The 21,309-nt window shown below is 42.3% G+C and overlaps 1 protein-coding gene across 1 annotated transcript in view; it reads right to left on the reverse strand.

The window, feature by feature from the left end:
• Nucleotides 1–21,309, reverse strand: part of Dnah3 (dynein axonemal heavy chain 3) — a 179,165-nt gene that overhangs the window by 151,198 nt on the left and 6,658 nt on the right. The window contains exons 4-10 of the mRNA XM_051192820.1: nt 20,051–20,123; nt 19,324–19,498; nt 18,418–18,607; nt 15,953–16,148; nt 10,515–10,640; nt 9,552–9,747; nt 7,492–7,671 (exon numbers count right to left, since the gene is read on the reverse strand). Coding sequence (XP_051048777.1) covers nt 7,492–7,671; nt 9,552–9,747; nt 10,515–10,640; nt 15,953–16,148; nt 18,418–18,607; nt 19,324–19,498; nt 20,051–20,123 — 1,136 coding nt within the window. The remainder of the gene's footprint in view (nt 1–7,491; nt 7,672–9,551; nt 9,748–10,514; nt 10,641–15,952; nt 16,149–18,417; nt 18,608–19,323; nt 19,499–20,050; nt 20,124–21,309) is intronic.

Below are 21,309 nucleotides of genomic sequence, written 5' to 3' on the forward strand. Positions count from 1 at the left end.
TTCTGGGAATCTAGCTAAGGTCCTTATACTTGTGCAACAAACACTTTACAAATTATGCTCTCCTCCAACCCAAATGGCTGTTTTATTTGACATCTTCATTGTATTCTCAGGGCCTAAAATGAGCTTGGTACTTGATAAGTGCTCAATAAATTGCACGGGAATAAATGAATAGTCTAATGGGACCGCTGTCCTCCCTATTATTTCCTTTATTCCTCTAATGAGAGCTGAGGAACCTATCACTAAGCAATACTGCACTCCTAGAAAATCACAACTCACTGAACCTCCAGTCTGTAAAAACAGAGGGTGTGGTAGATTGTCCTCTCAGCTCAGAGACACAAACAAGCAAGCCTCTCTCTCTCTCTCATATATATATGCTTTTGTGTGGGTGTGTACTGGGTGTGGGAAATGCTCACAAAGGACAGAGGTCAACACTGAGTGTTTTCCTTGATCACTCTCAACTTTCTTTTTTGAGACAAGATTGTTCCTATTTTGTATCCCTGGCTGGCCTGCAACTCACAGAGACCCATTGCTTCTGTGCTGGGAACACAGGTATGTGTCACTACACAGCCTGAGCCTGGGTTCTTTTCTAACTCAGGGAATCTGGAGCTCATTCACCAAGTAAGCTAGCTGACCAAAGAGTTTCAGGGAACCATTTGTCTCTGCACCCCCCCATCTTTGAAGGGTAAACATTATATAAATGAGCCACCTCCCCAACCCAAACTCTCCAAATCTTTAATGTGTGTATGAGAGAGAGTGTCTGTGTGCATGTGAGTGTATGTGCATGTTTGCATGCATGAGTGTGCATGTGTGTGTGTGTGAGAAAGAGAGAGTGTGTGTGTGTGAGAGTGTGTGTGTGAGAGAGTGTGTGTGTGCGTGCATGCGTGCATGCGTGCATGCGTGTGTGTGTGTGTGTGTGTGTGTGTGTGTGTGTGTGTGTGTACGTATGTGTGTGTGTCCAAGAGTATTTTCATGTGCTTGGCTCTTGCAGGCTGCAGAGTCCCTTCTGGGGACTCACTATCATATCTCAGGGCCTTCTGTACTTTGAAAATGTTTAGCGACTGGCCTCAGCAAAGATCTTCAGACTGCTCTCCTAGGTTTCATGCCTTATAAATTACACATCTGCCTTTGATAAGAGAGCAGCAGTTTAGGAAGGATGGAAACAAATGCAAAGGATCTTGGTCCTCTTTGGGTGATCCAAAGGCTTTAGACTGGTGGAGGGAAACTTCTTTGCTATGACTGTGTAGACAAAGCCTGGAAGCAAGAGACAAGACTACCATTGATCCAGGGCCTGGGTTAAAAATACAGCTGATATCCCTAGGCCTTTCAATAAATCCCAGGTGAGCAGGATTTTGGAATGTGTGCTGGGAAGAAGTCTCTAGTCAAAAGACAAAAGAAATTCTTGTGGGGTTGAATGTGGAGGCTCTCCTATGCCATGTGGACACTGTGAGGCGAAAACAGGAGTAACCCTGTTCTATCCAGGGAACGGTTATTTTCTACCTATCCTATTGGCTCTCTAATTCTGCACTCCTTGGTCTCCCCACCATGCTCAAGGCTTCCTACCATGTACTTCTTTGGCGTTGGCATTCCCTGCAATGATGAGTGAGTGGATTCTACCGTAAGGGGAAAGACTGGCTCCAGGGGCCTTTCCAAAGTCACATATACTCTCTCCTCAATATGAGAGGAATGCAGGATCCAGGGGGAGTTGGAGTGGTTGCTGGGAATGAGTAAATCATATTTCATATATACGTGTGTGTGTGTGTGTGTGTGTGTGTGTGTGTGTGTGTGTGTGTGATTCTCAAAGAACAAAAAAGTAAAAGTATGTGGTGGCATGGCCAAAACACCCATTAAAATTTTACATATTACATTTCCCCTCTCGTTTTATTCAACTTTGATTTCTACATCTCCTTCACCTCCATTTCAGTCTGGATTGTATCAGCCTTGCCTTCCTGGATTGTTCTGATAAGACCAATGGCCCATAGTATTTATTTTGTTTTCTCTGAGTAACTCATTACAGACTTCTTTTTACTGTAGCTTGTGCTATTTTTTATTATTATTATTATTATTATTATTATTATTATTATTATTATTACTGGAGCCTGGGTAGATGGCTCATGGGGTCAAGTGCTTGCTACACAGCGTTAAGGGCCTGTGTTTGTATCCCCAGTACCCATGTATGAGCTGGGCACAGTGATGCGTGTGTAATTCTAGTACTGGGGAGACAGACAGGTGGAGCTCATTGGCCAACCAGCCTAGCTGAATGTAAGAGCTCCAGATGCAGTGAGAGACTCTGTCCCCCCAAAACACAATGTAGTGAGAGGTTAGAAGGAGAGCTGACATTGATATCTGAACTCCACAAACATGCACACACATGCATGTGTACTTAGACATGTGTACACCCCCACATGAACAAATACATGTAACACACACACACACACCACTTTTGTAGCTGAATTTCATCTTGAAATGTTTTCAACTTATTGTTATCCATGATGAGATAAGATATTGGAGACTATTCATCTGCTGCTAGTCATACATGTATGCCATAGACATTTAACCTGAGGGATTATAATTAAATTTTCACAATTCAGTTCAAAGAGAAAAACCTGAGGTTCCGGGGGAGGAAGGTAGTGTTTCGGGCATCCCTAGATGAGAACTCAGCACCTGCTGTTTCTTCCCATAGCCTAGTAACATTATTTGTATGTCAACAGGGTTAACTTTCCAACCTGGTACAAACTGACCCATGAGTGTGTCATCTTGGCATTATAATCCACTCACTCTAGTACCAGTTCCTGCTGGGAGTTTGCTGTGCCAGCAGCCCAAGAGCTGACTCTCCAGTTCCAGCTGCTTGTCAACACTGCCAATCAACAGCAGAGAAAAAGACTCAAGGGGTGTGTACTTCAAGTGTCCTGAGCCCCACACTTATCTCTTCAAATTGCAGTCTTCTCTTTCCTTCCTAGGGATGTTGCTTGTGAGAGTGGTGCCCACTTCCTTCCACTTCTACTCACTTATTTTCATGTTAAACCAAGCTTGGCTGAATCCAAACTTCAGCACAGAGATTACTGGTGAAACTGGAGCCTTTGTGTCAGACTTCTACAAACGTAAGCTCTCTCTCTCTCTCTCTCTCTCTCTCTCTCTCTCTCTCTCTCTCTCTGTGTGTGTGTGTGTGTGTGTGTCCCCTTTCCTATTTCATCCAACTCCTTTTCATTTCTGTGGGTGGTGCATGCCTGTGTGTGTAGAGGCTTGAAATTATGTGGTCGAAATCATGTGCATTCTTCTCTTGCTTTCCACCTTTTTGAAACAGGATCTCTCACTGAATCCAGAGCTCATGAGTTCTGCTAGACTGGCTGGCCAGCAAGCCTTAGCCTGTCTCTACCTCTTCAGTGCCAGGATTGTGGGCACATGGAACTATACCCAGCTTTTACATGGCTGCTATTGACTGCATGTAGGTCCTTATGCTTGTTTGACAAACACCTTACTGACCAAGCTACCTCCTCAACCTCAGACCTCACCTTTAACTGTGTGTGTGTGTGTGTGTGTGAGAGAGAGAGAGAGAGAGAGAGAGAGAGAGAGTGAGCACACATCTCATAGGTCCATTCCCTATGTGGAACTAGACATAAGCCCTCTCGTCACATCACCCACCCAAAACATGTTAGGTCACGTTATGGGAGATGTCATTCTGTAAATATGTTTCTCATACTGGTTAATGAATAAAGCACTGCTGGCCAATAGGAAAGCAAGATAGGTGGGACTAGGAGACAAGGAGGATTCGAGGAAGTAGGAAGGAGGAGTCAAAGTGGAGAGTCTGGAGAGAGCAGGACGCCAGCCGGCTCTCCGGTAAGATGAAACCACATGGAAATACTTAGATTAACAGAAATGGGCTAATAATTAAGACAGAGCTAGCCGATAAAAAACTAGTACCTGGCCAACAGAATTATATCAAATACAGAGTCTCAGTGTGTTATTGGGGGCTGGCGCCGCGATGGGTCCAGGCCAGTAGGAAAAACCTACTCCTTACATATGACGCCCAACGTGGCTAATAAGAACTTCCACTTAAAATTTAACAAAAGCTTAAAAAAGGGTTTTAGAAACAAAAGAACAGAGACAAGTAAGGTTTCTTGGTAGCAGCATTTTTCTCGGTTGGACTCTGTTTTGCTAGATTCAAGCAGGTATCTGCGCAGCTCCTTTAAGGGAGATTTCCTGACTCAGCATAAGCAGCAAAAAACCACATGGCTTTTAAGAAGCACTGCTAACAATTTACTGGTGTGTATAAGAGCTGCCAATGGCAGTGACCACATCTCCAAGCCGGCAACATGCTGCTGGATGCAGCATAGACCAAGGCAGTGAGCACAGCTCTCAGTGCTGGCGGTAAAATAGCCTCCACCATCTTTGATAAACCGCAGCAGAAACAACTATGATTTTCATTTTAGCAATGTTGTTGTTGACCAGATAAAAGACTCGTTGGCCAGAAAAAGATAAAGATTTACAGTAAAGACAGATTCACATTAAGAAAAAGTGCTAAAGGTTTCCAGTGTGTTCTAAAATATATGTAGGCTTGGGAGAGAAAAGAAATAAAATGGTTTTAAAAAGACACCGAGGAGCTGGGTGTGAAGGCACACACCTTTAATCCCAGCACTCAGGAGACAGAGGCAAGCAGATCTCTGTGATTTTAAAGTAAACCTGGCATGCAGAGTGAATTCCAGGACAGATAAAAGTTACACAGAGAAACACTGTCTCAAAAAATGAAAAAATAGAAGTAAAAGAAACAGAGTAATAAAAAAGCCACATAAAGATGGAAAGCACACAGAAACTGTGGATACTATATTCTGTTGTCTTTAAATTGTTTGACTGCTGAGGAAATAACAACAACTGATAAAAAGAAATGCTGCTGGATTAATTCAATTTAAGTCTAAGGACAAGTTACTGGGGAAAATATTTCTATTTTTTGTTTCCACAGAAAACGAAAAGCTGTGGATTCCTTCCAGACTAATGTGATTTGATCAAGCCAGGCGCCCTGAAACAGAGTTCCTGGTGATCCAACATTCAAAAACAGCTTGAACAAGACAGCCTTGCAGACTACAGCCAGGATTTCTGCATTTTCTTAGGACCCCCTATGACAGCGCCCCCTACCAGCAGGAAGCAGTTTTGAAAGAACGATGCTCAAATTCCCAAATATTGTTTATGTTTGTTTTCATTTAAATGGGGTTGGTTATAAATGGTTAATGACAACCAATCTCTTTTTAAAGATAAAAAGGAGATTATGATATAGATATGAATACTTTGTTTTAGAATGGATTTTCATTTATTGATACAATTTAAGGTCAATTTTATGATATGTATATTTCTCCTTTTGTTTAGGTATTGTGTTTATATAGCTCATTTAGAAATGTAATGTATAATGTAGTACAGATTATAAATAATTACCTATGATAGTCAAAGCTTAGAGTTAAGTTAGTTAGGTTTTCAAGATATACAGAGATAAATTTGAGATAGATAGGAATTGTTCAAACCTTTCAAAGACCTTCAGAATATGGCATTTAAAATGGTTTAGGGTTTTTCTTGACAGTGAAGAACAACTGCTCCTGGCAATACCATCTTCGTCAAAAAAGAAGATGAACATTGAAGAAACTCGTTAGGGAGTTTACTTCCAATATGGCAAGACAAGCCATTTGGACAACATATTGCTTTTGACTGGACTGTTTGACTTTGTGCTGTATAAACTGGACATACCGGACCCACAGGAAAATGACTGCTGATTCAAGATGGATGTTGCTACAGAGTTCCTGCTTCATGGAAGAGTCTGCCAGACATTCTACAGGACACAGAGAAAAGTGACTGACAAACTTCCAATACAAGAAGACAGTTTAAAGTTTCCTGCTTTGCTGAAGAGTCTGCCTGACACACTATGGCCTATGGGCTGAAGATGGAAGATTACAGAAGAACTTGGGGTGACTAACCAGGCAGGGAGTTGTCTCTGTCATTTCTAGTTTTATATATCATCCTTCTGTGGTCTTTGATGGAGTTGAAGACAGATCGTTATGGTTATAGTTTTCCTTTGTTAGGGTTAAAGATAAGTTACATATAGGACTTTAGACTCACAAATATAGGATAGATGATGGAATATTTTCTGAAATCTTACTAAATGTTAATGAACTAAATATTGTTAACTGTGATTCTTATTTGATAACTATTGTGTGATTGATGGGAGATGTCATTCTGTATATGTTTCTCATACTAGTTAATGAATAAAGCACTGTTGGCCAATAGGAAAGGAAGATAGGAGGGACTAGAAAACAAGGAGGAAATAGGAAGTAGTAAGGAGGGTCAGGATGGAGAGCCTGGAGAGAACAGAACTGCCATTCCTCAGCTCTCGGTAACACCACGTGAAAATACATAGATCAGCAGAAATGGGTTAATAATTAAGATAGAGGTAGCCGATAAGAAACTAGTAACTGGCCAACAGGATTATATCAAATACAGAGTCTCTGTGTATTATTTGGGGCTGGCGCGGCGGCAAGACTCGGTGGTGGGCGGAAAAAGCCGTACTTATTACATGTGATATATTTTATTATGCTAAGGTTAAAACCTTTCTTTTTATTTTAGACAGAAAAGAGGAGATAATGGGAGATGTCATACTGTAAATATGTTTCTCATACTGGTTAATTAATAAAGCACTGTTGGCCAATAGGAAAGCAAGATAGGCAGGACTAGGAGACAAGGAGGATTCAAGGAAGTAGGAAGGAGGAGTCAAGATGAAGACGAAGAGAGCAGAAGCTGGCGGCCTCTCTCTCCGGTAAGATAAGATCACATGAAAGTACTTAGAATAATAGCAATGGGTTAATAATTGGGACAGAGCTAGCTATTAAGAAACAAGTAACTGGCCAACAGTATTATATTAAATACAGAGTCTCCGCATGGCGGCAGGGCAAGACCAGTGGCTGGAGGAAAAACCTTACTCATTACAGTCATGTGGCTAGCCTGCCTAGTAGACAAAGTTTACTTTTATGTATCTAATTTGGTAAGTAATTCCACCCTGGAAAGGAAACTGAAGAGTTCCAGCCTGGAAAGGAAGGGTGTGTATGTGTGTAGGTTTGTGTGTGTGTATTTGTGTGGGGGTTTGTTGTGTGTGTGGATTTGTGTTTTTTGTTTTTCTCTCTAGGACCCTATAGCAGTGAATAAACCCATTGAACCTCAAAACAGAATGAGATTTTTTTTTTCAAAAGTCTTGGACAGATTCATGCCAACTTGACTGCAATGAATTATTAATCCACATTGTATGTATGCCTTGGGAATTATCTGAAGCAACACACAAAGGCGGAGAGTTGGGGGGGGGACATAGGAAAGCCCTAGATAATCTTCCTGAGGACAAGAGGTTGCATTGAGGAAGCATCCCAAAGTGAAATTGCCTAACTGAACACCACATGGACTGCAATTGTGCAACCATTATATTTTGCAGCACAAAAATATAAATGTATGATTGGGCAAATACTGTACCTTGGGGATCCCTTCAGAATTCTTAATGATTTCCAAGAAAGAATTCTTTATTAATTCCCAGCAGTCTTCAAAAGTTGGGTTAAAGGCAATAATAGGTTCATGAACTTCAAGTTTAATCATGATTAGCTGAGGTATAAAGAACTCCATCTCTTGGTAAGGTTCCTTAAAATCGTTTCCATCCTTTAGGAGACAGAAGATATAGCAAACCCCATACAACTCAGGTTTTGGAGAACACAAGGTACTGCTGCTATCCACTCACAGTGCTTCCTGAGCACTGAGGAAGGATGTCAGCATGCTTAAAATCAAGTCTATCCTGTGGGGACCTTAGGCTTTCTCTGGTTTCCAAGGCCTTTCTACAAAACAGCTCATTTTAATTTGTGGTACCTGTACTCCAACTTCTAAATCCTTTCTGCCCTTCAAAACCAGCTCAAAAATCAAGAATTCTCCTCTCAGAAGTTTCCTTCACTTCTGAATTTCCTTATTTCTACTTCTGCCATGTTATTTTATCTTTCACTTAGAAGAATTTGTAACTCCCCTCCCCACACACACACTTCATCTGTTCTAAACTCAAGGGCAAGGATCTATGTTTTATTTATCTCTTTGTTTCAAAATATCTAGGACAGCCATTCATACCTAGTAGGTGCTTAGCAAAATATATTGACTGAATCCAAAAGAATGAGTATCTGTATACTTTAAATGACAATGTCCTTGAGCACATGGTGCATTTCACTCAAAATGTCAACTTCCCCACAACAGAATGATTGATGAGGAGCCATCCTTAAGCCTCTAAAACCGAGCAACACAAGATCCCTTTCATAATTATAGTGCTCAGTGTGGTCCTCAAAGGGCAGCTGTAAAAACTTATCCAAGTGGTTGGCTTGAGAGCTTTTAACACCGTCTAAGGGAAGACTGGAAATGTATCAAACATTCATAAACTTCTGCTTCCTTCAAACATGTTACTTCTGCCTGTGTGGAATTTTAGAGTAAGATTTCATCCCTTACATGGGATGAAGTAAAGGGGTTTCTTTCCTTTATGCCTCACAAAGTAGATGCACCCATGATTATGCTATAGAGTGGTTCTCTTGGGGTATCATCACAGTTCAAATTCGGCAGCATTGGCTTCTATACTTTTTGAGCAGCTAACAGAAGTCTGCCTGCCTATACCTCTACTTCCTGAATGCTGGACTAAAAGGCATGAGCCACCACTTTTACTTTATTTGGGAAAATGCTTAGAATTTGGCCATTTTATAATCGGGGAATTAAAAAGTATTCAATATACTTTTATTATTTTTTATTTATGTGCATTAGTGTTTTGTCTGCATGAGGATGTCAGGTATCCTGGAACTGGAATTACAGACAGCTACGAGCTGCCATGTGTTTACTAGGAATTGAACCTGGGTCCTTTGGAAGAACAGGCAGTGCTCTTAACCACTGAGCCATCTCTCCAGCCCCTTCACTATACTCTTAAAGGTGAAATATGTGCACAACCTGGAATTTCAGACACCCTTCCTTATCTCTGGGCTGTCTAAATCTAGGGGAGCATTTAATACTTTGAAAACCAGGACTTCGTGCTCTATGCTTTTGTTTCTTTTTTTACTGAAGCACTTTCATGAGCTCATTACCTAGACCGAGCTAAGCCTTTCATTCTTGGAAGTTCCATCTCAAAGACCTTACACCAAATCCCTACTAGAAACAAATGCATATAACAGCTCCTAAATGTTAAGCCAAAGATAGAAATCAAATAGTCTCAACTCCATTTTTGTATCGGGGAGATGAAAACAAGTAGTCTTTCCCCACCCCGAAAGAGGTGCCTATTCTATCTTGTGTAATCATTCTTTAATCTTAAGTAAATTCTCTGAAATTTGCTTCCAGTGAGTTTTCATAAATTCAGTAGTGGGTCATGATACAACAAAAGTTTGCTATGCATTAAAAAAAAAAAAAGATAATCGACACCAGTGTGTATTCAATTCAGAATTTCACTATCTGGCCTGGCTCTCTGCTAAGGACATATATGAACTCTAACTAGGCTGTCTTCCCTCAAGACAGCCTCCCCTACATACCTTGTGTATCATGAAGAAGGAAACAAGGTCCTTGAGGGACTTAAATACCAACTCCCTGAGCTGGAGTGACATGAAGGAGGCAACAGAGGCAAAATATTCCTCAATGTTTCGAGAGGAGTCATAGTCATTCTTGGGAGCAAAGTGGACCCAGTGCTCCTTCTGTGAGACAAAAAGCTGGGCACAGGTGGGGATCCACCTACAGAGAAGGGAGAGCACCAGGTAAGTGACACTCTGCGCTTCCTGGGGCTCACTTCCTGCTAAAGCACACTTCCTGCTATGACTGTGTTTCCAGAGAGGATTAACCGAGGGGAAAGAGGGTTGCACAGTCCCACAGGCTGGAGATTCAGTTAACAGCAAGAAGGAAAAAGCCTGATAGCACATTCTCCCTCTCTGCTTCCTGGCCACCATATTGTGAGCCACTGGGCTGGAATAGACCCATCCTACCATGATGGACAGAAACCTCTGAAAGTGTGAGCTGAAACCTTTTTTCCTAAGTTGATTTTCTCTGGAATTTGTTACAGCAAAACACAGTCTGACTAATAAACTTGCCACTCAGTAATTTTTTTTGGTTCTGAATATAGTCTTGTATGTATTTGCTAAAGGAAAGGAAATTGCCTAATATCTGGAAACCCCCTAACTCTGGACCTTCATTTTGGGTGATTTCAATATGTCATTTGCGTACATTGTGTCATAGCACTCATAGACTGAAAGGGTCACAAGGAAGAAACAGTTGAGAGTGGCATCATAACTAAACATGGTTCTGAAAAGGCAGAGTATGGGAGGGAGGTGTAGAGAGAGCAATTGGTTGCTAGAGGATAGGCACATGGCAGGGACAGGACAAGAAGGTATCACAGAAAATCAACAAACTTCATGTCACTCCCAGAGTGAACTAGGCTCTTATTTTGGGGGGTTTTCAATCTTTATAGTGATGGACTAAAGTCCAGTCTTGCAGGAGATACTGACTTGTTAAGAAGAATCTGACGAGCATCCAGGCAGTGCTTCTGGATCACGTCCTGGTACTCATTAGGCAGCAGGGGCAGTTTTCCAGCCAGTAAGTCAGCAGTTCGAACAAACCTGAGGTCTTTAAATCTGCCAAAAGGGAAAGAGAAATGTCAGAGTGGAAGAAAATCCTGTGGGGCAAATTCAAAGGACATGTGTTCTCATCATTTGAACTCTTAAGTTAGAATAGCACCTTCTAGCAGTAGTGATGCTGGACAATTTCAGGGGATGGTGAGGACAGTGTGGGTGGGTAGAGAAGAGCAGAAAAGAATGAAGAGTCCCTACACCCCTCTAAAATAAAACATTGGTGTTGGTTAACTCAGAGCACAGCTGTCCAGTGTCACTGCATGGAACAGTGACAGAGGCCACCGTTCACATTCTGTTCTATGTGATACTGTGTCCTACAGGTGAATGACTTGTGAGGAGCAGAACCTGTATGTTCACGGACCACAACTGATCCTTCCCTCGTCCAGCAGGCTGTTAAACCCAAAGATGCATGACTGACTTGGTAAAGCTCTTGAGAATTCTTTTCTCTCCTCTTTTTCCTGTTTCTCTCCTCCTTCTCTCCTCTCTCTCCTCTCTCTCTCTCTCTCTCTCTCTCTCTCTCTCTCTCTCTCTCTCTCTCTCTCTCTCTCTCTCTCTCTCTGTCTTTCTGTGTCTTAAGTCTACCTTGGGTGCCTTTCCTTGGGTGACATCTTGATTTTTACGACAAAGTCCTTCAAAGACCCTGAACTCACCCAGTAGGCTAGATTGCCTGGCCAGCAAGCACCAGGGAACTTTCTCCCTGGCCACCCTCACTACCCATTCCATTCCTAGAATTCATGGTGTCTTTTTCCATGAGTGTTGGAGGATGAATTCAGATCCTTAGGCTGTGTATGCACTTTGCTGACTAAGCCATCTCCCCAGCCTTGCTGCCTGGAATTCCAATGATGAGTTAGGTTGAACTTCACTCTCCAACCACACCACTCACCCTATGGGCAGGTTTACCATGCACCTCTTACATTTCTGTGCTTATACCATGTGGACACTCTGAATATTTGTTGAATGAATGATAACTCATTTCTTTTTTTTCCCCTTCCACTCCTCTTAATCCAGGGAAGTTCTGCCACTTCCTAACCACACAAGGTCCACTATTTCTCTTTCCAGGGTCCCCTCTTCCATAGGTTAGTCCTTTAAGTCATCATCTTTACTTCTCAAACTAGATCTTCGCCCAGTTTCCTAAGCTCATCCCAGCACTTGCCTCTCAGTGTAATAATCTGTTTTCATGATTTACCAGACATGCTTCCTTATAAAATGCCACTGCCTATGGTCCTTTTAGGTGAGGGTAGTAAAGTTAGTCAAGATTGTGTATGAACACAAAGCACTTCCAGGAAAGGGTGAGTCTTACTCACTACACAGACATCCAGCACTGGTATAGCTCATGTCTCCTCCTTATCCATCTGTAATTGAATCCTAACGAACTTCTCTCTTGGTGGAACCAGACCATCTCATCAAAGCACCAAAATCCATAAACTTTACCAATCACAAAGACATCTTTTTCTCTCCTCTTAGAATTTTTCAAGTTGAATAGTTTGGGTCACACAGGAAAATCATGATGCAGTTTCCTTAACAAATCTTTTTCCTTGCTAACTTTGTGCCCCAGACTTTTCTAATGAGCTGAAGGGAGTCATTAGCCTGACCTTTCAGTGAACTTCCTTTCTGAATCATACCCTTTCTTGAGTAGTCCATTAAAAAAAATCACACACTCTCCTCTCCTGTCCCCCCAAAATAACTAATAGAATATTTAAACAAAATATGGTATAGCCAAATTATGGAATATTATTCAGTTACAAAGAGAAATATTCTGATATTTGCTTGTCTGTGAATGGATGTTGAGAACATTGTATGTAATTCAGAAACCAGACACAAAGGACCACTCATTATATGATTCAGTGTATGTTACACAACCAGAATCTGCAGATCTACTGAGGCAAAGGAGTGGTGCCAGGGACTGAAGATGTAGATTGAATGTGAATGAAAAAAAGTATCCTTGAATTAGATAGTGGTGCAAGTGATACAAACTTGTAAAGAACCTAAAAACTACTACTGTACATGCACTTTAAAGAGGTAAGTGGGGCGCTTTGAATGAGAATTTCCTTTATAGGCTCATGTATTTGAGCACTTGATCCCCAGTTGATACCATTGTTTAGGAATGATGTGCTATACTGAAGAGGTGGAGAATTACCAGAGGAAGTTCATCAACATTCTGTTTAGTTTTGTGTCAACTTGACACAAGCTAAAGTTATCTGAGAGGAGGGGACCGCAATTAAGAAAATGCCTCTCAAGTGGATGGCACTTGAAAAAACCATCCTGATTGAGGTAACCCAATCACAAAAAGAGGAACATAGTATGTACTCACTCATATATGGATTTTAGACCTAGAGCAAAGGATCACCAGCCTATAATTCACACCACCAGAGGAACTAGGATACAAGGTGTATTCTAAGAGATTCATATAAAGTCCCTCACAGAACCGGGAAGGGACAAGTCCCCCAGAGCTCAGGGGAAGTTGGGGGGGGCAGTGAATGGAGATAGAAGTAGGAGAAAACAAGGGGGAGGAAAGGAAAACACGTACGACTAGGAAGATTGAGTCCGGTTAGGAATAGAAGACAGAGAGAGAGAGAGAGAGAGAGAGAGAGAGAGAGAGAGAGAGAGAGAGAGAGAGAGAAACATAAAAGAGGGAGCCAATATTGGTTTGAAGATAAAATTGAACACAAAGAATGGTCTAGAGAACTACAAGACTGCTGCCAACTAACAATTTGAGCATCCATGGAAAGGCTATTATAAATGCCCTTCCCGGAGAGTGAGATCAACAACTAACTTATCCATGGAGCCCTCAACTAATGCCTGTTGGAAACAGGAGCAAACACCCATACATAAACACTGAGTCAAACTAGAACCCAGATGCAGATGGACAGGACAAGACCAGGCTGCAGAAACACATAGAGACAGCTGACCTGAACAAGGAGGAGCTAACGGGCCCCCAGACTGATACCTGGGAAGCCAGCATGGGACTGACTCAGGCCCTCCTGAATATGGGTCTCAGCCAGAAGGACTGAGCAGTCTAAGGGACCTCAGTGGAGCCAGAGTGTATCTCTGGTGCACAAAAGGACCTTGCGAATACATCCCCCCTGGAGGGATAACTGCCTTAACCTAAAGACAGGAGAGAAGCCCTAGTCCCTGCTTCACATGACCTGTCAGATCTACATGACCCCAACTGGATGGTATTCCCCTACATATGGAATTGGGGTGGGTGGATGGGAGGGGAGGGTGGTTAGGGTGCATGTGAGAGGGCAGAGAGGGTAAAAGAGAGGGAGGGAAGGAGGGAGGGAGGGAGGGAAGGAAGGAGGAAGGGAGGGAGAGGGAACTGGGATCGAAATGTAAAATAATAAATTAAAAAAAAATGCTTTGACTCCAAATTTTAAGTTCAAGAACAAGTTACTGGGGAAAGGGATTTCTATTTTTGTTTCCACAGAAAATGAAAAGCTGTCGATTCCTTCCAGACTATTGTGGTTTGATCAAGCCAGACCACCTGAAACAGAGTACCAGGTGATCCTACATTCAAAACAGCTGAACAAAGCAGCCTTGCAGACTACAGCCAGGATTTCTGCATCTTCTTAGAATCCCCCATGACAGTGCCCCTTACCAGCAGGAAGTAGTTTGGAAAGAACAATGCCCAAATTCCCAAATATTGTCTATAAATGTTTTTTTTTTTTTTCATTTAAATGGACTTGGTTATATAAAAATAAATAAAAAAGAAAGAAAAAAGAAAACGCCTCTTATCATATCTAGTTGTGGGGCATTTTCTTAATTAGTGGTTGATGGAGGGAGGGCCCAGCCCATTGTGGGTGGTGTCATCCCTGGGCTGGTGGCCTCGGGTTCCATAAGAAAGCAGGTTGATCAAGCCACGAGGAACAAGCCAGTAAGCAGCACCCATCCATGGCCTCTGCATCAGCTCCTGCCTCCAGGTTCCTGTCCTGTTTGAGTCCCTTTCCTGACTTCCTTCAGTGATGGACAGTAATAGGGAAATATAAGTCAAAATAAGCCTTTTCCTTCCCAACTTGCTTTTTGGTCATGGTGTTTCACTGTAGCAATAGAAACCCTAACTAAGACAGTCACTATGGACCTTACTCCACTCTCTCTTCCCACTGTTCTCTTGTATGTGGATGAAATGTGATCAGACAGCTGCCTGATCCTGCTGCCATGCTTTCTTTGACAGTTGCCATGTCTTCACTGCCATAATAAGCCTTATCCTTCTGGAACCAGAAGCCAGAATCAATCCTTTCTTCCTTAAGTTGCTTTTAGTCATGGCATCTACCACAGCAACAGAAAAGTAACTAATACAGTGAGTTTTACAGTTGGTCTTTCATCTCTGTGGGTTCTGCCTGCTTAGATTCAACCAACAGCTTGTGGGAAATATTCTGAAAAGAAATGCTGCTTTTGTACTAAGCAGGCAAAGATTTGATTATTGAAATTATTTCCTAAGCAATCCCTTATGGCAACTACTCACATAGTACTTTCATTGTACTAGACTGTATGGTTTGTCTAGAAATGGTTTTAGTATATGGGAATGTATGAGACTATATGAAATACTAGAGTATTTTATATAAGGGGCTTGAGAGTTCATGGACCATAGTATCTGGGGTCCTAGCAACAATCTCTATGTAACAAGAGTCAACTGCTATCTCAAGTTTTGAAATTCAAAAGGAAAAGGGAGTCTTCTTCCATCTCATCTAGATTCCTATGATTACAGGAATGATTATAATTATTGAGAAATACAACTGAGAGACCATAGCTTGACAAATTAATTCCATTGGAAAAAAGACACAAATCTTCAAGCATCTCAAAAGTATGGACAGATAAGTAAGCATAGCATTGTATTTCAAGTGCTACAATACTGGTAATGCTGAATTAATTCCTCCTGGGTACTTACGTTTTATCAGGTACTACATACTTTGTGCTGAGTTATTAGTTCCTCTTAAAATCCCCCTAAAGTAGGAACTCTTATTATTTCAACCTTGGAGACAAAGAAAGCAAGGCCCAGAGATGGGAAGCAGCACACTCATCTACTTAAAAAGCAGGGCTAGGATTTGGACAGGAACTTAATGGCTCAAAATGTATACTCTTACCCACCATGCTCTGGGGCTTACAGACAGGGGACGTGTATTTGGGGAAAGCAAAGGAGGGCTCCTTATACCTGTAGGTAGGTTCATATTCACAACCCACACACTTTCTGTCTAGGATGTTTGATGGGCCCACTCTGCTGTAGAACAAGAGCTATTGCCACTGCACCATCCTGAAAGGGTTCATTTATGTGCTGAACAGTAAAGAAAGGAACTCAAAGGCCAGGGGCCATGTCTTACTCTGCAAACCACAGTTCCTTGAGGTTGTACATCATGGGGTTCACTGTGTGCAAATGCTCCTCATTCCATTTCTTGGCGCTCTGGTAGACATTGTGCCAGGGCACAGGGGCCCGGATCACTCTGTGAGGAAACAAGCGAGGGATGCTCTCGATGAACAGCCTTTTCTTCTCCATTGGGTCCATGAGGATGTAGTCAACTAGAATGGAGAGAGAAAGGACACCCGATTTGGCAGGGTCTTCAAGCATCCTGTGCTCCTAGCCCCTGTCCATGAGTTCCCATCTACCTGGAAATGCCTCCTCATTGGCCAGGTCAGGGGTAATCCACTGGGTATGACTTAACTGGGGAAGTACACTGTTAGTATAAGTTGTTTTCTTTCTGAAGATACTGCACTGGAAGAAAGGACTGTGACTTAGCAGTGTAGAGTACTTGGATTCTGAGGGTGAGCCCTACATTTCCTGTTGACAGTGCATCAGTGTTTGCTTGTAACATAGATAATGAAAACCCAGAGTCAGACATTAGTGGGGAAAAGCTGAAAGATTAGAGTAGCAAAGCAGCCATCCATTAGAGAGTCCTCACCTCTATCAAGACTCAGACCAAAAGGGGCGATCCTGTCCTCAGCATGACTGCAGAGTGAATACACTATCTCCACCCACATTCTATTCCTCTCTGGTGCTGGGATTAAAGGGTGCACCCCCACTGCCCAACTTCCATAGCTAACTGGAGCAGTTGTTGAGATTAAAGATGTGTGCTATCACTGCCTGGCTTCTGTGGCTGACTAGTGTGGCTAGCTTTGCACTCTGATTTTCAGGCAAGCTTTATTTGTTAAATCATAAAATATCACCATATTTTCTGGTACTCCGGTAATGATTAATTGACTTCTGTCACCAAGGTAATTCCACAAACATAAATCAATACAGTAAACAGCACCAGATACTTATAAATGGAAATTTAGATAGCAAATGTGTTTTGTTTTGTTTTAGGAAAGAAAGATTGATGGAATCTTTGTAGGGTCACAACTATGCTGCACCATGAAGAATGAATATGAGCTTATTAGAACAACACTGGGGAAGACAAATGTTGTGTATGGGGGTAAAGTGTCAGAAAGTCTACTCAAGGAGCTGTGAGCTATGCTGTAGTAGACACATCAGGTGCAAGTGGTGACACTGAAGGTATATGGCTGGAAAAGCAAGGTGGAGCTAGACGCAAAAGACCTCACATGTTTATTCCTAGAGATGGGTTCTGAGGCTGGAGAGATGGCTCAGCCATTAAGTGCTAAGCTCACAACCAAAAATATAAGAGATGGGATATTACACTGACCTCATTAGAAAGTTAGGAAAACAGAAATAGCTAGGCATTTTGGTAAAGGTATGATAACAGGCAGAAAGATAACAGGATCACCCTTCCTTTCTCTCTCATGCCATCTACCATTAAATGCTTCTCAGTGTGATCTACTGTATGTACAAGACACTGGGCCTAGGACAGAAGGGGACAAAGGAGCAGTGGTATACCCAAAAAGCTAGTAATCTATAAAGGAGTCCAAAACCACAGATACGAGAGGACAAACAGAAACAAAGGCACAGCAGGACTTGCAAGCCAGAGGAGCTGAAAGTTGAGGTGCTAGGACCACGGAGGATGAAGGGACAACAGAGGGGAGCAGAGAAAAACCATGGGGGAGAAGGGACAGGACTTGAGCTACATTTTGAAATGTTGGTGCCCATGGTGGAATGTCTATCTGTCTGTCACATTCGAGTCACCTGAAGCTTGTCGTTCATGCTGAATCTTGGGTTTTATCCAAGATGCACATCTACTAAACCAGAATCTGCTTTTTAACAAGATCTGTACCAGCATGCCTGTGCAAAGGTGGTTAGTTGAAAGGGATACTAGTGATGATACAGAGGATGGGGAAACAGTTGAATCAATAGTTACATGGTATTTTGGGGTGAGTTCAGTGAAGTCAGGGTGGTGACTGACAAATGGCCATGTGATGGCTCATCTTGATTGTCAGTTTGATTGGACTGAACGATGCCTGAGAGATTTGATACACTCTTGGGTGTGTCTGTGAGGATGTTTCCATAGGTGACTGGCATATGAGCCAGTAACTGAGGATGCAGACGGAGGCCATCTAATAGGATGGAAGCCTGAATAGAATGAAGGCCAAAGGAAGAAGCCTGTTAGCACACACATGCTCTTTCTCACTCTCTCTGCTTCCTAGATTGGATGAGGTGAACGGCACACAGATGGTACCACATGCCCCTGCTGTGATATTCTGCTCCATCATGAACCAAAAGCAATGGAGGCAGTTGCTCAAGTCCCCAAACCTCAGAAACCACAAGACAAAATGAGCCATTCCTCCTTTGAGCTGATTTTCCTGGCTATCTCATCACAGCAACAACGAAGTGACTGACACACAGAGGAAAAACAGTGCCCTGTATAGGAGCTCCATGTCCACTTAAGCCCAGCCTTACCGATGCTTTTCATGAGGCTACAGTAATAGTCGCTTTCCTTCTCAGACCTAAGCTCGACCTGTAGGGGTTCCAGGGCTGGGGTTGCCAGCAGCACCTTAGGAATCAGTTTGTAAATTCGCACCATCACCTCCTCGTCCTCGGGGGCAATCATGTCTTTTCGGATGCCGTTGGTCAAGTAGTAATAATATCTCTTCCATAAACAAAGCAAGAAAAAGGTCATGACCGAGTGGCTGCGCCCTCCTGTTCCACCCACCAGCCAAGCAGCAGAGGTCCCAGTTCACACAGCAGCCATCCACGTCTTTTGTCCCTTGCTACCGTGCTTTCAAGGCCAATCACTTCACATGCTTTGCATGTGACATGGTCATGGGCAGGTTCTCCACATTGAAGGAGAAGACAGCTGCTCAGCTCTGAGTATTTTAGTTTTCCTAAGGGGAGTTGGATATCATCCTCATTAGGGATTTACCCCATTTTCATAAATGTACCCCTGGCTGCATTCTGCTTATGATTGATAGGGTTGCCAGGAAACCTACAGAACACAATTGTTTACTCACACACAAAAATTGTATTCATTGTTTATCTGAAATGTAGATTTCTTGTTTTGCAAATTTTGGCCATTGTCTCCCACCCTCACACCCCACTCTCCCAACCCCGGCCATGGGCTGCCATGTGGCAGACTGTGTGCTAGGGACTCACACATACCAGTGTCTAAGCTCTGCATCTCCACATGCCCCTCTCCCTCAAATAGAGCAAACAAGTGTACACACATAGGAAACCTCAGTCAGTGGTCTGTTGGGAGTCTGGGCTTTGTGTCCTTTTAACATCCTAGATGACTGCTACTCACTACTCTAAATCACTCAGATGCCAAGATCCTATCCGCCAAGCTGGGGACCACAATAAAAAAAATACCTCCAGGTCTAACTCAGATGGTTTTTTCTCTGCACTTTCTATTTCCATCTCTTCTTGCAACATCACATCCATTTGTTGTTCTGGACTCATTGGTCTGCTTCCTGGGTAGGTCAATAACGCTTCCATGTCACACTTCATGGGCAAGCAGGACGAGTATTTGCAGGTCAATGGCATTCTGAAAGGTTGGTACAGTTCCGCTCACAGGGGTCCCACAGAGGCACTGCATTTTGTCATATCTACTTTTCCTAATCTGAGGACTGCAAGGGAATCACTTCTCCATTGTGACTTCTAGTGACATCTACTTTATGTACCTTGGGTTTCCCAGATAGCACCTTGGATTTGTAACACTTCACATGGTATGAACACTGGCTTTACTCTGTTAACTTACTTTCATGTAGAGCCTTGAAAGATTGGTGGGGGAAAATGAACTACTGGGTGTCTGACAATGTGTTGAAGCCAAGAAGCAGAATATGACTTTCTTTTCTTTTCTTTTTTTTTTTTTTTTTTTTTTTTTAATTTTTGGAGACAGGGTTTCTCCATGTAAACTTGGCTGTCCTGAAACTCACTATGTAGACCAGGCTGTCCTTGAACTCACAGAGCTCTGCCTTTCTCTGTCTTCTGAATGCTGGGATTAGTCCTGTACCGTCACCTCCCAGCTTTTCAGAACATGACTTGGCTCAGTTCAATCTTCTCTATTTCATGACACCCATAGAGACTGACACCTTACCCAGTAGCATCCTCCTTGACTTTGAAGGAGAACTTCATTTTCTTCTTGGTGGGCTCTGATGAGGCTTTAGATACTATGAGAGTGAAGAAAGAAGACATCAGGGATGGGAAGTCTTGAGCCATTCTCTGTCTGCTAAGATGTCACCCTTGGGGATGGTCTGGGAGAATGTTATGGGGGACAGGGCAGGGAAGGGTGTTGGATATGTTTTATTTTGTAACTTTTGTGTTATTGCTTTTTTCTTTGTTTTGTTTCTTTTGTTTTGTTTTTTGAGACAGGGTTTCTCTGTGTAGCCTTGGAGCCTGTTCTGGCACTCACTCTGTAGAGCAAACTGGCCTTGAACTCACAGAGATCTGCCTGCCTCTGCCTCCTGAGTACTGGGATTAAAGGCATGCACCAACACCGCCCAGCTTGTTTTGATTCTTTTGAGATAAAGAAAATATGAAGAGCTGGATGGGTAGGAAAGTAAGGAGGATCTGAGAGGATGGGGGAGGGGAATGACCAAGATGTATTATACGAAAAAAAATTAATAAAAAGAAAAAAAGGATACAGCATTCCTATATCAGGATAAGCCCTCTTCATATATATATATATATATATATATATATATATATATATATATATGTATTTGCCTTAGACTTTCCAATTTCCAGAATGTGATTAAAATATTTCTGTTGTTTATAAGCTACCCAGACTATGCACTTTGTTATGGAAGCATGGTATTAGCAACTAAGACATCAAACCTAAGTTTCTAGGTGAGATCTGGTACGCTGGTTATTTAATGTTTGCTGTGTCCTTGAGGCAGTAATGTACAAAGATAACACCCTAGAGCCATGCATGTATATTTAACCAACAAGCAATACCAATGAGGGCTACTTCAAGGAATACTCCAAGTGATATTCTTAAGGCTAGCACCCTAAAAAACAGAATAAGAAATAAGGGGGAAAACACAATAAACACTATTAGAATTCTAAAAATGGAAAGGTACTGAAACCTCTGCTGGTTAGTTTTAACTGTCAAGGTGATACTGCCTAGAATCACCTGGAGGATAGTCTTAATGGGAAATTAGCTAGATCAGACTGGCCTGTGGACCTGTCTGTGGAAGACTGTCTTGATTGTTAACAGGAGTGGGAAAACCAGCCCTAAAGATGGATAGCACCATTTCAAAGCCTGGTCCAGACCTGTATAAGAGTAAAGAACGCTAGCTGAGTATGCAGCAAACAAGGATCCATGTTTTATTCTCTTTGCTCTGACTGTGAATG

This window comes from Phodopus roborovskii, unplaced genomic scaffold, assembly GCF_943737965.1.
Source record: "Phodopus roborovskii unplaced genomic scaffold, PHOROB, whole genome shotgun sequence".
NCBI lineage: Eukaryota > Metazoa > Chordata > Mammalia > Rodentia > Cricetidae > Phodopus > Phodopus roborovskii.